The 14647-nt window shown below is 40.9% G+C and overlaps 1 protein-coding gene across 1 annotated transcript in view; it reads left to right on the top strand.

The window, feature by feature from the left end:
- The window catches only part of LOC128563321 (minichromosome maintenance domain-containing protein 2-like), a 250134-nt gene extending 237952 nt beyond the window's left edge, over nucleotides 1–12182 (top strand). Inside the window, exons 3-8 of the mRNA XM_053558655.1 lie at nucleotides 5011–5141; nucleotides 5219–5278; nucleotides 7727–7922; nucleotides 9146–9268; nucleotides 9397–9501; nucleotides 11507–12182. Coding sequence (XP_053414630.1) covers nucleotides 5011–5141; nucleotides 5219–5278; nucleotides 7727–7922; nucleotides 9146–9268; nucleotides 9397–9501; nucleotides 11507–11529 — 638 coding nt within the window. The 3' untranslated portion in view covers nucleotides 11530–12182. The remainder of the gene's footprint in view (nucleotides 1–5010; nucleotides 5142–5218; nucleotides 5279–7726; nucleotides 7923–9145; nucleotides 9269–9396; nucleotides 9502–11506) is intronic.
- Nucleotides 12183–14647: the final 2465 nt, after the last annotated feature.

The raw sequence follows: 14647 nt of genomic DNA, 5'->3' as shown, positions 1-14647 counted from the left end.
TAGAGTGCTTTGGCATCACAGCTCACAGCAACCTACAACTCCTCCTGGGCTCTAATGATTCTTTTTTTTTTTTATTTGTAGAGACAGTCTCACTTTACCGCCCTCGGGTAGAGTGCCATGACGACACACAGTTCACACCAACCTCCAACTCGGGCTTCCGTGATTCTCTTGCCTCAGCCTCCCAAGCAGCTGGGACTACAGGCGCCCAACACAACGCCCGGCTATTTTTTTGTTGCAGTTTGGCCAGGGCTGGGTTTGAACCCGCCACCCTCGGCATACGGGGCCGGCTCCCTACTCACTGAGCCACAGATTCTTTTGCCTCAGCCTCCCAAGTAGCTGGGACTACAGGCGCCCGCCACAACGTCCGGCTATTTTTTGTTTGCAGCCGTCATTGTTGTTTGGCGGGTCCGGGCTGGATTCGAACCCTCCAGCTCTGCTGTGTGAGCCTTAGCCGCGTGAGCCACAGGCACCGAGCCTGAGCCCAAGAGTTTGTGAGCCGTGACACTATGGCACTCTATCCAGGGTGACAAAGTAAGACTCTGTCTGAACACAAAAAAAGAAAAAAAAAAAAAAAGCACTTTTAGGTTATCTACTTTGGGGCTACTATGAATAATATCATGGACATTCGTGCCTAGGTTTCCACGCGAGCATTTCAATTCTCTTGAGTATGCACGTGTGCACACGTAGGGGTGGAATCGCTGGGTCACATGTGTGCACACGTAGGGGTGGACTCTGGGTTTAGTTCTTTGAGGGCGTACTGGCTTGTTTTCCGAAGTTGCAAGCCACTGCATTACCACCAGCAGTTCTAAATTTTTTAGGCAAACATCGACACCCTCTGCCTGCAGTAACATGGAAAAGCAACCATAGCCCTGTCTCTTCTCGGCCTGGGTGGGAGGGAGCAGGCGCGAAGAAATTAACGCAGCGGGGACCAGCCGGCTGGTTTCCCTGGCCACAGAAGGGCGCCTGCAGTCCCGGGAGAACGCGCTCGCGCGCCAGGGCCCCGCCGCACCGGCGCTGCAGGAGCGCCACGGACTAGCTGGTGGGCGACTGCGCGGGTGCAAACCAGCACCCGGCCGAGGGCGGTGGTACCGGAGGTTGCTGTAGTGCGTGGGAGGGGTTCTGGGTCCTACTTGGTGAGGCTGGCTCCTTACCCATCCGCTTTGGTTGTGAAGTGTTTTCCTGCCGCCTTCCCCTCCTCAGTCCATCCCTGGTTGCTGACCGGGCGAGGAGGGGATAGGATTTCGCGCCTGTTGCAAGTGAAGCAGAACTTGGGGTTTGTTTTGTTTTGAGACCGAGTCCCACTCTATCGCCCAGGTTCCAGCTCAGTGGCGTCGCCCTAGCTCATAGCAACCTCAAACTCCTGGGCTAACGCGATCCTCCTACCTCAGCCTCCCAAGTAGCTGGGCCAGCAGGCGCCCGGCTGTGTTTAGAGACGGGGTCTGGCTCTTGACCGGGCCGGTCTTGGGCGATTCAGCCCGCTCGGCCTCCCAGGATGCCCGGGTCACACGCGTGAGCCACCGCGCCCGGACAGAACTGGGTTCTTTATACTCTGGGGAGGGCCAAAGACTTAGAATTCTATCCCTCTTCACCTTTTTTAATGCTTTTCACAGCCTCCCGTATCTTTTCGTCCACTTAATCCTCTTCCTTGAAAATCTTCGACGCCCCAGCACCGCCACTTTAACGCTGGCGCCCAGACTTTAGCCTCCTCCTTTCCACGGTGCTGAGTTCCAGGCGCTGGTTTACTTCCCGCCGGCCTCGCATAGACCTGAGCGTCGCAGGAGGCAAAGTCAGGTTATCGCGAATGAACTTTCCCTGATCTCCCTGCGCTTCTCTTTGGGTGCCACACTACCTATGAGAGCAACATCATCCAGTCACGCCAACCCACTTACCCTTGGCTAATTATTCCTCCCCGTATTGTACGGACCCGCTACTAACCAGGTCCCGTGTAAAGTCTTTAAAATTCTAGACTCTAACTACTCCATTTCTCTTGTATGTTGTATGTAGCTAGCGCCCTAGCCACTGAGCTGTGGGCACCGAGCCATGAGTTTATTAATTGCAAAAGCTCCAGAACTGGCCATACTATTTTTAAGAATGTTGCAACACCTAAAAGCTGATTATTGACTCTTCCGCTACTCCAACCTACTTTACTAGCGGCGGCAGGGACTGATTCCCAAAATAAAAATCTGACCGTTGCCTCGGCGCCTGTCGCTCAAGTGGCTAAGGCACCAGCCACATACACCTGAGCTGGCGTGTTCAAATCCAGCCCGGGCCCGCCAAACAACAATCATGGCTGCAACCAAAAAAATAGCCAGGCGTTGTGGCAGATGCCTGTATTCCCAGCTACTTGGGAGGCGGAGGCAGGAAAATCGCTTGAACCCAGGAGTTGGAGGTTGCTGTGAGCTGTGATGCTCTACCCAGGGCGACAGCTTGAGGTTCCGTCTCAAAAAAAAAAAAAATCTGACCGTTATTTAGTCTCTGTTTTACAAATGTTAGTGAGTTCCCAAATAATCATCATGGACTACAAAAGTTTTCAGAATCTGCATAATCTGACCTCACCCAACTCTTTCTTTATCATTTTCATTCAGCCCTGAAAACCTAATGTTACCCCAGAAGCTGAAACTTGATGTCCTAAACACAACACGCATTTTAGGATCATTGTACTTGATGGCCACCGAGAAATAAACTCTGAAGTTTCACCCCTAAGTAATTTTGGAAAGGACAGTCTCAGTTACTTTTCTTTGGAAAGTAGCCTAAACTCCAAATAGTAGAAATATGGATCCAGTGGTGTAGAACTGATAATGGAGGTAGGGAGTGACCTCTATCTCTGGAACACTGCCTCCTCTTTCTCTTCACCTCTCTTCCAATAAGTGAAACATTCATCTATCAAATGACCCTTTTAAAGTAGAATTCATAGCTTCTCTATAACCCTACTGTATTCAATTAAAATGTCCTAAAACAATAGAAAATCTTATGACCCATATGCAAGATGATCCCAATATCAAATATTTGTAAAGTATTTCGTAAATGTTGGCCCTTTTGTGCTTCCTAGTATATTCATGTTTCTATTATAGCACTTAAATTGTCACATAACTGTTTACATGTGTCTTCCCTCACTGTACTCTTTGTGAAAGATAAGAGGCTACGTTTTACTCATTTTTGTATCCTTCGTGCATAGGACAGTCTGGTACCCAGTAAATAGTAGATGCCAAGTAAATATTTGGAAACCAGTGAACCAATGTGTTAGTCGTTATTTCTGACTTCTCTAAGTTGGCAGCTTCTTGAAAGGCAGTATCTAGTCTTAAGCATTTTATTCCTAGCACCTACTACAATTATATATTGTTTCCAATTAGGGCCTCTTGTCTTTAAATGAATTTTATATATTCCATTCTGTACTCATTACCATGGTTTAATGTTTTATGTTGGTCACTGATAACAAGCTACAGAACTGAAAGGGCCTTAATTATCTAATACAACCCTTTCCTTTCCCATGCAGTGGTTCTCAACCTTCCTAATGCCTCCCAATGCTGCGACCCTTTAATACAGTTCCTCATGTTGTGGTGACCCCCAACCATAAAATTATTTTCATTGCTACTTCATAAGTGTAATTTTGCTACTGTTATGAATCATAATGTAAATATCTGATATGCAGGATGTATTTTCCTTGTTACAAAGGGTTGAGAACTGCTGCTAAAGAGAGGTCAGATGATTTCCCCACAACAACCAGGAAATGCTGGGTCTAGAATCAAGTTCTCAAATTTCCCAGGTTTCTTCGTTCTACTACATTTTGCTACTTAGATTAAATTTTCAAGACATCTCTATCACTTTCATTTTAAAACACGAGAGATCCTCATTATCTGATACTGTTTATTTCAACAAGCATTTTTTTTGGAATTACCTACTCTGTTAAACATTTGAGGCTATTGTTTTTCAGTTTGCAATCTTATGAGAGGATCTTAGAACCTAGTGTTGATAAAAATGTTATTTGGCAAAAGAAAGCAAAGTTTTGTTTCTCTTCGGGTAGGAATTTTTTCAAAGTTAGAGATTTTACTTAGTTTTATTTCACACTTTAATAGTTTGTAAAGTCTTACTATAGGACTTCAAAAGTAAAATTTGTCTTACTTTATTTCTAGGTTTTCTGATACTTTTTCTATAGTTTCACCATCTATACTCTTTACCAACAACTGTGGTTTATCAGTTGGTAATACAGAAGAATCATTAACTAGGAGAAAATGTCAAATCTAAAAATGAAAGAGGCAGCCCTTATTTATCTTGACAGAAGTGGAGGCCTCCAAAAGTTTATAGATGATTGCAAGGCCTCCAAAAGTTTATAGATGATTGCAAGTACTACAATGGTATGTTTGGCAAAGATGACTATTTTATTTCACTTTATTTTTTTATTTTCCTTTTTTTTGTAGAGACAGAGTTTCACTTTATTGCCCTCGGTAGAGTGCCGTGGCGTCACACAGCTCACAGCAACCTCCAGCTCCTGGGCTTAGGCGATTCTCCTGCCTCAGCCTCCCGAGTAGCTGGGACTACAGGCGCCCGCCACAACGCCCGGCTATTTTTTTGTTGCAGTTTGACCGTGGCTGGGTTTGAACCCGCCACCCTCGGTATATGGGGCCGGCTCCCTGCTCACTGAGCCACAGGCGCCGCCCTCATTTTATTTATTTATTTTTTTGAGACAGAGTCTCATATGTTGCCCTCGGTAGAGTGCTATGGCGTCACGGCTCACAGCAACCTCAAACTCTTGGACTTAAGTGATTCTCTTGCCTCAGCCTTCTAAGTAGCTGGGACCACAGGCGCCTGCCATAACACCTGGCAATTTTTTTCTTGTAGTTGTCATTATTGTTTAGCAGGCGGGGCTAGGTTCTAACCTGCCAGCCTTGGTTGTATGTAGCTAGCGCCCTAGCCACTGAGCTGTGGGCACCGAGCCATGAGTTTATTTTAGAAACTCTCAACTAAATTCCAACATATAATTATCTTGACTATGACTTTTATCTGTTTTCACAGATTCTAAACAAAGTTCTGCTGTCTATCGATTCAATATTTTAATAAATCCTTCTGATGTTGTTGAATTAGATGCCGAACTTGGAAATCACATTTTACATCAGCCTTTACAAGCTGCTCGAGTTTTTCAATCAGTAAGTTAAAGAAAGAAATAATTTTATACCACATGGAATTTTTGGTAACTTTTTTGTTTGTTTGTTTGAAATCATAGGTCTGTTTTATTGCTGTTAAGACTCTCTCATTAATTGGACAATTACAAACAGAAACTCAAGTAAGTTTTAGTGAAATTTAGCAAAGGAAACTCAGATACAAACTTTTATGATGACTTCTAAATAAATATTTCTGTATTCATTTATTTTAACTGAGGAAAGAGGATCACTTGAACCCAAAAGTTGGAGGTTGCTGTGAGCTATGATGCCATATCACTCTATCCAGGGCAACAGCTTGAGACTGTTTAAAAAAAAAAAAAAATTCTTTTTGTTTATTAAAAGGTATCTAGGTTGGCGCCTGTGGCTCAGTCGGTAGGGCACTGGCCCCATATACCAAGGGTGGTGGGTTCAAGCCCGGCCCCGGCCAAACTGCAACCAAAAAAATAGCCGGGGTTTGTGGCAGGCACCTGTAGTCCCAGCTACTCGGGAGGCTGAGGCAAGAGAATCACCTAAGCCCAGGAGTTGGAGGTTGCTGTGAGCTGTGTGAGGCCAGGGCACTCTACCGAGGGCCATAAAGTGAGACTCTGTCTCTACAAAAAAAAAAAAAAAAAGGTACACTATATTTTTTCAAAGTTCAATGAACTATCTTACACATGCATTTTTATTCCCTATATTGTTACTTATAACATTAAGCACTTTTATAATAAAACATTTCAAACATACCCGAAGCAAAGAGAATAATATACTGAATCTCTCAGATTTAGTGTTACAATATTTTGCCATACCTGTATCATCAGTTTTTTCCTGAAATATTTTAAAGCGAATCTAGATGTTCTATTATTTTATCCCTACATACTTTAGTATCAACCTCTGAAAACTATGAACATTTTTCCTATATAACTACAATGCCATCATCACTCCCTTACAAAAGTAACAGTAATTCCTTGATATCATCTAATATCCATTTCATATTAAAATTTGCTTTTTTTCTCAAGAATGTCTTACAATTAGTTGGCTCAAATCAGGACCAAAACGAGGTTCACGCATTATAATTGATTCTTACATCTCAGTAAGTCTCTTTCAGTCTAGAACTATTCCCCCCCACCCTTTTTATACCAATGACTTTTTGAAGAAACTAGTTAATTGTCCCTTGTTATATGACCTGAAGTTGTCTAATTGCTTCTTTGTGGTGCTAGTTATCTTATTCTCCTGTACCTCATATTTCTGAAATAGAAGTTGGCTCTAAAGGATTTTTTGATTCAGAGTCAACTCATTTTGACAAGAATACACCATTGTTGATATAATGTATTCTATATTGCACCATATCAGGGGAATATAATATCTGTTATTCTACTTTTAAGTATCACAGTCGATCAGTGGGTTCATGTGATATCATTCTGATCTCTCCATTTTATGGTTTCTCATCAACTTTTACTTAATGGTTTTAGCAGCCATTGATGTTCATTGCCTAGAATCTTTGACTTTTTTTTTTTTTTTGTAGAGACAGAGTCTCACTGTACCGCCCTCGGGTAGAGTGCCGCATGGCTCACAGCACCCTCTAACTCTTGGGCTTACGCGATTCTCTTGCCTCAGCCTCCCGAGCAGCTGGGACTACAGGCGCCCGCCACAACGCCCGGCTATTTTTGTTGTTGTTGTTGTTGTTGCAGTTTGGCCGGGGCTGGGTTTGAACCCACCACCCTCAGCATAGGGGGCCGGCGCCCTACTCACTGAGCCACAGGCGCCGCTTAGAATCTTTGACTGAATTAGGAGTTGTCAAATTGCATTTTTTTCAATTTTAGCATTTTTTCTGAATTTATTAGCTAAAATTACTCCATAGAAGAAATTTTTCCTCATCAACTATTTGCTTACTTTGAAATACAATTTTTACTGGAAAGACAGGATAAATGTGTGATTCTTTACCTTTATTCATTTTCAGAAAGTAACAAGTTGAAATCTAGCAGCTTCCGATGATGAAACTCCAAGGTTTTTTGCTTTTTGTTTTTTCTTTTTTAAAATATGAAGAACTCATGGACTTTTTAATATAGCTGATATTTTAATGAATCTGTTATTCCTTTTGATGCTCTTCAAAATTGCACCTATATACTTTTGACATATGCCATTTGCTTTTGATGGATCCCTTGATTTCTGTCACAAGAAGATGCCCTAGTCCATATGGTATATTTTCTGTCCCAGACCTGAATCAGCCATTTCTCCACGGAGCTCTGGTTCCTTTTAGTGAGAAATGGTATTTACAGATCACATTCTGGGTACTAGGAGTTCTTTGCTCTTGGGTTAACATTGTTTTTTCAAGTCTTTTCAGTGGATATAGCAAGGAAATGTGTACATTTTTGGAAAGATGAGTTCATACCGATATTTTCAATTAAAAACACTAGATTATAAGATTTTCACTTCTTTGATTTTATACTAGAACCTCTTTTCTCTTATGCTTAAACGTTTGTTGCTAACATTAACAAATCATTTAGTTAATTTACTCAGCAGTATACTTACTATATTGTAATGCAAGTAAAATTGGATCTGCAATTTTTAATACAATTTTATGTTCCTATTAGATTAATATTGTGCTGAAGTTAACACATTTACCTGCTCTGCCAAGTTATGCTCTTGATCTTAGTGACTTTCCACTTGATTATACATCTCAGAGATTTTATATGCTACAAGGAATTGTGATTGCAATGATGACTGTAACTAAGTATACACAAGGTGCAAGGTTCCTTTGTACAGATGAAGCATGCCCCCTTTCAAAAGGTAAACATTAAAATGGAAAATCAAAACATCAAGCAATTTATTGTTTAACCCCAAATTATGTTTATAGTTAGTTAGAAAACATAAAGTAGAAAGAGTGGAATAAAATTTGATATCTCCTAATGTGTATACTTTTGCTTTACTAATCTTTTTTTTTCTTGAGACAGAGTCTCAAGCTGTCACTCGAGGTAGAGTGCTGTAGCATCACAGCTCATGGCAATCTCCAATTTTGGGGCTTAAGTGATTCTTTTGCCTTAGCCTCCCAAGTAGCTGGGACTACCAGGCATCTGCCACAATGGCTGGCTATTTTTTTTTTGTTGGTTTTTGTTTGCCAGGCCTGGCTGGATTCGAACCCGCCAGCTCCTGGTTTATGTGGCTGGTGCCCTAGCCACTGAGTTATAGGCGCCGAGCCTGCTTTAGTAATCTTTAAAAAACATTCTTTCTCCTTTTCTCCCCTGTTCCCAACTTAACAAATGCACCTGTGTTGCTGAAGTATTTGTTCTTTTTCTTTTTTTTGGAGAAAGAGTGTCACTCTGTCACCCTGGGATTGAGTGCTGTGATGTCAGAGCTCACAGAAACTTAACATTCTTGGGCTCAAGAAATACTTTTGTCTCAGCCTCCCCAGTAGCTAGAACTATAGGCAACCCCCACAATGGCTAGTTTTTCTATTTTTAGTAGAGATGGGGTTTTTCTGTTGCTCAGGCTAGTCTCAAACTTCTGAGCTCAAGCAATTCACCCACCTGGGCTTCCCAGAGTGCTAGGATTACAGAGGTCCTTCCTTCCTTCCTTTTTTTTTTTTTTTTTTTTAGAGAGTCTCACTCTGTCTCCTGGGCTAGAGTGCTGTGCCATCAGCCAACTTCACAGCAACCTCAAATTCCTGGATTCAAGTAATCTGATCTTCCTATCTCAGCCTTCTGAGTAGCTGGGACTACTGGTGCCCACCACAGCACCTGGATCAATTTTTTTTATTTTTGGTAGAGATGGAGTCTCACTTTTGCTCTGGCTGGTCTTGAACTTCTGAGCTCAAGGGATCCTCCCACCTCACTCTCCCAGAGTGCTAGGATTTCAGACATGGGCCACTTGCCAGGCCATGAATAAATATAATTTTTAATGGATTGAAAATAGCTAAATCTGAAAATAAATTATGAAATAATTATTTATAATAACAATTATTGTTGTTTAATAATAATAAACAATGAAATAAGCTTTTCATTGTTTTCTTTCAGGATTTCAGTATATAAGAGTGCTTGTGCCTGGTGCTACAGAATCTGCAACAGTAAGAAATGACTTTTTGTGTAATCTCTGTGCATCTTCACTTCAAGAAGACAGAAAATTTAGAGTAGTTGGTGGTAAAATGCATTTACATTTCATAATTACAATTTGTAAGAAATATCAATTTGTAAAATAGATATTTCAATGTGAAAATTACATTGAATGTATATTCTAATATGTCATTATTTTTTCACTTTTCCTTAAGATAAACAGATAGTTGAAATAATTACCACAGAGGCACTTCAGGCTTATCGAGGATATTCTAACAACCAGCCATTTAGATTCCAGTCAAATACAATTTTCCTAAGAGGTAAGTAAATTCTGTTTGAAGTCAAAATAAATTGCTATAAATTATGTAATTGACTTGTTTATACTCATATATTATAAATAGTACTTCTATAGCTTAAGAACCACATCTTCTTATTCTTGTGTGTTTTAAAAAATATTCGTATTTAAGTAATGTATCAATTATTTAATTAGTTATACAACACTCACTTAAAATGATACGCATGTACTAGCACCTGTCCATAGCACTATGCTAAGTAAGTCCTAGGGTTACAGTAATTTTAAGGCAATGATCTCTCATTATTCCGTGTGTGTCTTCAATAAATATTGGAGTTATTGCTCAGTTCTCTGGAGCTAGAGAGAAAAGGAAGAAAATGGAGATCATTGTTTAATCTTCACAGAAAGAAAGAAGTTAATCCAGGCCACCCCTTGTGAACTTGTCTTTTACAGCTTTACCATTACTCAACTTCTAAGTGTGGAGGATCAGAATGTTTGGAATGATGTTTTAAAATAAACTTGGAACTCATGAAAAGCCTTGCCCAGTTTGTAGATACAAGAGAGGAACCTAGTATAATGCCAGAGGGTAGACTTTGTAAATAGACAGACCCTAGATGTGAATTTCAGTTTTGCCATTTACTAGTAATTTAGCCTTCAGCGAGTCACTTAATGCTCTCTGTTTCTTCAAATATAATGTTGAGGTAAGAATATCTACCTATCTTACAGTTTACAATTAGATAATGTATGTACAAGTACTCAGATGTTTTGTAGACAGACAATATATGTACAAGTAACTTATATGTATTGAAGACGGTAAAATTGTCTTCCCAAATAAAATTATTACTCATAAGGTCACTTTTATTAACATTCTTTGTTATTTAATGCAAAGATGTTTCATCTTATATAGAATGATTTTTTCTTTTGACTATATTATAGAAGAGTATCTAGTTGCTGTGTCACATGCTTCTTGAAGTTAATTCATCATTGCATATAAAAATCAAAATTTATCAGCAATAAAATTGTATCAACTTACATTAATAATGTCACTGTATATGGATATTATACTAAATAAAAGTAAACACTCAACTCCTGAATTATTACTAGTTCTGTTGGACCTTTGGCAAATCACTTTGCCATTGATTACCTTCTTCAATTTTTTTTAATCAAAATGACTTTCATTTTTAATTCTATGAAATCATGACTGTGTATAGTAATGCATTTATAGGGTACATTGTGCTAAATTGATATACAGGTTGCAAAGCTCACTTCAAACTTGTTAACATAACCAGCACCCGACTTGCTCATTTTTCATGGTAAGACATTTATGCTCCACACTGAATAGTTTTAACATGTACCATTGCATTATGTACAATAGATGAAGAAAATCGTAAAAGCAGAAAAAGTTTATAGAATAAAGATATAAAGAAAGAAAATACTTTTGTACAGTTGGGCTATGTAAACTTTTATTACAAAAAAGTAAGTGTGTTCACAAAATTCAAAGATGTACAAATAAAACAATACAGGAAGGTAAGGTTAATTTATTACTGAAGAGAGAATAATTTTAAATATAAATTTAGTGTAGCTAAGTGTACAGTATTTATAAAGTCTACAACAGTATATGATAATCCCCTAACCCTTAACATTACCCACTCCTTAACTCGCTGATTTACCCAGAGACTTACTTCTAATTTTGGAAGCTTCCTTCATGCTGAGTGTCCTGTGCAGGGATACCATTGAAAACAATCTCTTATACTGTATTTGTAGTCCACCTTTTCAAAGTTTAGACCTATTCAGACACACAAATACTTACTGTCACGATTGCCTACTATTTTCAGAACATGCTGTACAGATTTGTAGTCCAAAATCATTAGGCCATGTCCCACAGCCTGGGCGTGCAGCATGCGGTACCATCCAGATTTGAAAGGTGGGGAAACCAGCCTCAGGCCAATATGGCCCTTCAGAACCCCAGGTACGGTCCCTTGATCAAATCCAAATTTCACAGAATAAAATCAAAATTTTTTTTTTTTTTGCAGTTTTTGGCCGGGGCCGGGTTTGAACCAGCACCTCTGGTAGATGGGTCCGGTGCCCTACTCCTTTGAGCCACAGGCACTGCCAGAGAATAATTGGCTCTGTAAAATTTGGATTCATTGAAAAAGTTGCATACAAGGATCAAGAAGGCCACAGGTTTCCCACCACATGAACATACATGTGTGTGTATAGAACCCTTAATCGTGCTAAATCACATTGATTTTATTAGTTCTGGTAAGAATACTGTTCAAGAAAGGCTCGTGTGACCAACTCCGGAATCCTGATTCCTGCTCTTTTCTGCTTTACCATTAGTGAGCAGGTCATGCTGCAAAGTTCCCATGTGCTTTCAGCTTTCTCGCAGCATCTTTCTTTAGCTGAGATTGAGAAAAGTGATTTAAATGTCTAGATATTTATGCTGAGCGTGGTGGCTCACACCTGTAATCACAGCACTCTGGGAGGCCAAGGTGGGTGGATTGCTTGATCTCATGAGTTGGAGAATAGCCTGAGAAGGATCAAGACTCCATCTCTACTAGAAATAGAAAAATTAGCCAGGTGTCCTGGCAGGCGCCTGTAATCTCAGCTACTAGGGAGGCTGAGGTAGGAGGATAGCTTAAGCCCCAGTTTAAGGTTGCTGTGACCTATGACACTATAGCCCTCTACCCAGGGTGATAGAGTGTGATCCTGTCTAAGAAATGAATGAATGAATAAATAAATAAATATTGACATGTTTTAAACATATGAAACCAAATAAAAACAATTTGCTGGCTGAACAAGATATAGTTCCCTGATGTAAAGTTTCAGGAGTGTTTATGTTTAATGCATTTGTATTGCATTTTTTTTTTTTTGTAGAATAATTTATTTTGTGGCTTGGCGCCTGTAGCTCAGCAGCTACGCCGCGGTTACGTACAGCAGAGCTGGCAGGTTTGAACCCAGCCCAGGCCTGCAAAATAGCAATGACAACTCCAACCAAAAAATTGCTGGGCACTGTGGCAGGCTCCTGAAGGCCCAGCTACTTGGGAGGCTGAGACAAGAGAATCGCTTAAGCCCAGGAGTTGGAGACTGCTGTGAGCTGTGATGTCGTGGCACTCTACTGGGCAACGTAGTGAGACTCTGTCACAAAAAAGGAAATCTTTTCTTTTGTAAGATCATTACATATTTTAAAAATTAACTTTAATAAAAATCATAACAGAAAACTTGAAATGGTATACAGCAACTTTCACAATTTGCTCATGTATTTTCTGGTCCCTTAGGGACAGTTTTTACTTCATGATCTTGTCAAAAGAAAAAAAATAAAACAAGAAGGAATTAAGAGAGAAATCTAAAACTTATCGGAGCAGATGATCTGCTGTCAGTGGTATCATGGAAGGTGTAGTCTTATTTTCTTTGAGGGATTTTCTTCGTCGTCATAATTTCAACCAATCATTACACCAAGGCTACATCAAAACACCTTCCTTGTTTATCCTACACATGACCATTTTTGAATTGGAGACATTCTCATTAAATATGGAAATTTTTCTTAGGGAACGTTTTCCTAAGTTGTGCAGTAAAATATCCTATAAGGATATCTTGCTTCATAGTTTAATAGAGTGAATACATAGAATGTCTATCAGAATTGATTAAATCTTGTACACTGTTCATAGGTCCACTTGAGATACATGTTTATTTTCCAAAGGGACAATTTCTGCATTTACACTATAATACATGTACATATTGCTGGGCTCCAGATTTGTATAATCTCCCTTTACAATCTGCTTCTCAGTTTCTCTCTAGAATGCTATGCAGTTAGAGAGATGGTTAGAAGACGTTCTTGTTCTCTCCGTGTCCCTGGGTTATTTGTGAAGTGATTGACTTACACTTCGACTATCCCTGCTTTGAAGTGACGGGCAATCACAATTATATGAAACTCAGACAATGACAGTCTAGGGAAGGTGGTGACTCACACCTGTGCAGTTGCATTCCCCTGCCTCAGAGTGCTCTCAGGGATTAGAGCAGATGTGTTTATTTTTTCCACCAAGGAATTCATATCCCTTTAATACCAGAACATGGTAAACTTGTAGCTGTTTCAAACATCTGGTGGGCTTTTTGAATAACCTCATCAACTGGTATCATTCAGTGTTCTGTCTCCACCCCTTCTTGTGATTCTTCCACCCACAAGTCTGTGTGTTATCCAGAGGTGATAAGACACTGTGAGCTCTCTACGTTGTTTTCAAGTACACTTGATGAATTCCCTAGGATACAGAGGATAGCACGATCCCCACTGTGCACGTATTCGACTGGGGGACCGAATGGAAAAACACACAGGACTTGTCTAGGGTGACCTTCAAGGTCAGGAAGGGAGATTGAGAGCCAGCCCTGTCTCCACAGGGTGGGGGACCGTGCACTGAAGGGGCTGTGTTTGTATAACAGTGTACAGGTGAGGAGTAGACATAGTGAAGAGGGTGAGGGCCAAATGTGGAATCTTGGAAAAGTGACCTCACTTCCTTGGTGACAGACCCCAACAGAACTTAGAACCCTTGGTAGCCAGGCACCCACATTCTAGACACAGACCTGTGTCTGGCTCATTTTGTGGGATACGCTCAAGAGAGGAGGATGTTCTCGTGTTGCGTCGCACCTTCTCCTAATCCTCATGTCCGGAAAGCCCGAAGTGGGTGCCTTGTCCGAATTGGCCAATGTTGGCGCTCCCTCTACTCCCGTTGCCTGCGGAGACCTGGCAGGGGGCATCTACAGGTAACACAGGGCAGCCCCAGGTAGTCTCTTGCAGGCAAGGTCTCACCTGTGAGCCCATCTGGGGAGATCCGCACGCCTCATATCACTATGTTTGGGGAAGGAAGAGACAAGGGGACCCCCACTGAACAGGAGCAGGGTATCACCTATGGGAATCCTGGTGGGGCTGTCATGTTGATACCTCAGAACTCCAGGTCCTGGCTGTTGGGACAGAAAGGTGAGTGTCAAGGACAAGTTTGTCTACTGAGATGTCATCCCTAGACATCCAGCTGTCATCTGTCTTCTTCCCTGGTGGGAGGTCTGTTCAGACGTCCCACTGTGTGTGTGTTCTGGGGAGCAGAATCTCCCAGGGGTTTTCCCCTGTGGAGAGTGCCAGGCAGCCATTGATGCCTCTTCCCCCGGCATGGGGCCTTCCATTTGCA

This window comes from Nycticebus coucang, chromosome 13 (assembly GCF_027406575.1).
Source record: "Nycticebus coucang isolate mNycCou1 chromosome 13, mNycCou1.pri, whole genome shotgun sequence".
In the NCBI taxonomy this organism is placed as follows: Eukaryota; Metazoa; Chordata; class Mammalia; order Primates; family Lorisidae; genus Nycticebus; species Nycticebus coucang.
Note: the sequence above shows the minus strand (reverse complement) of the source record. Positions and strands in the feature narration are given on the sequence as shown.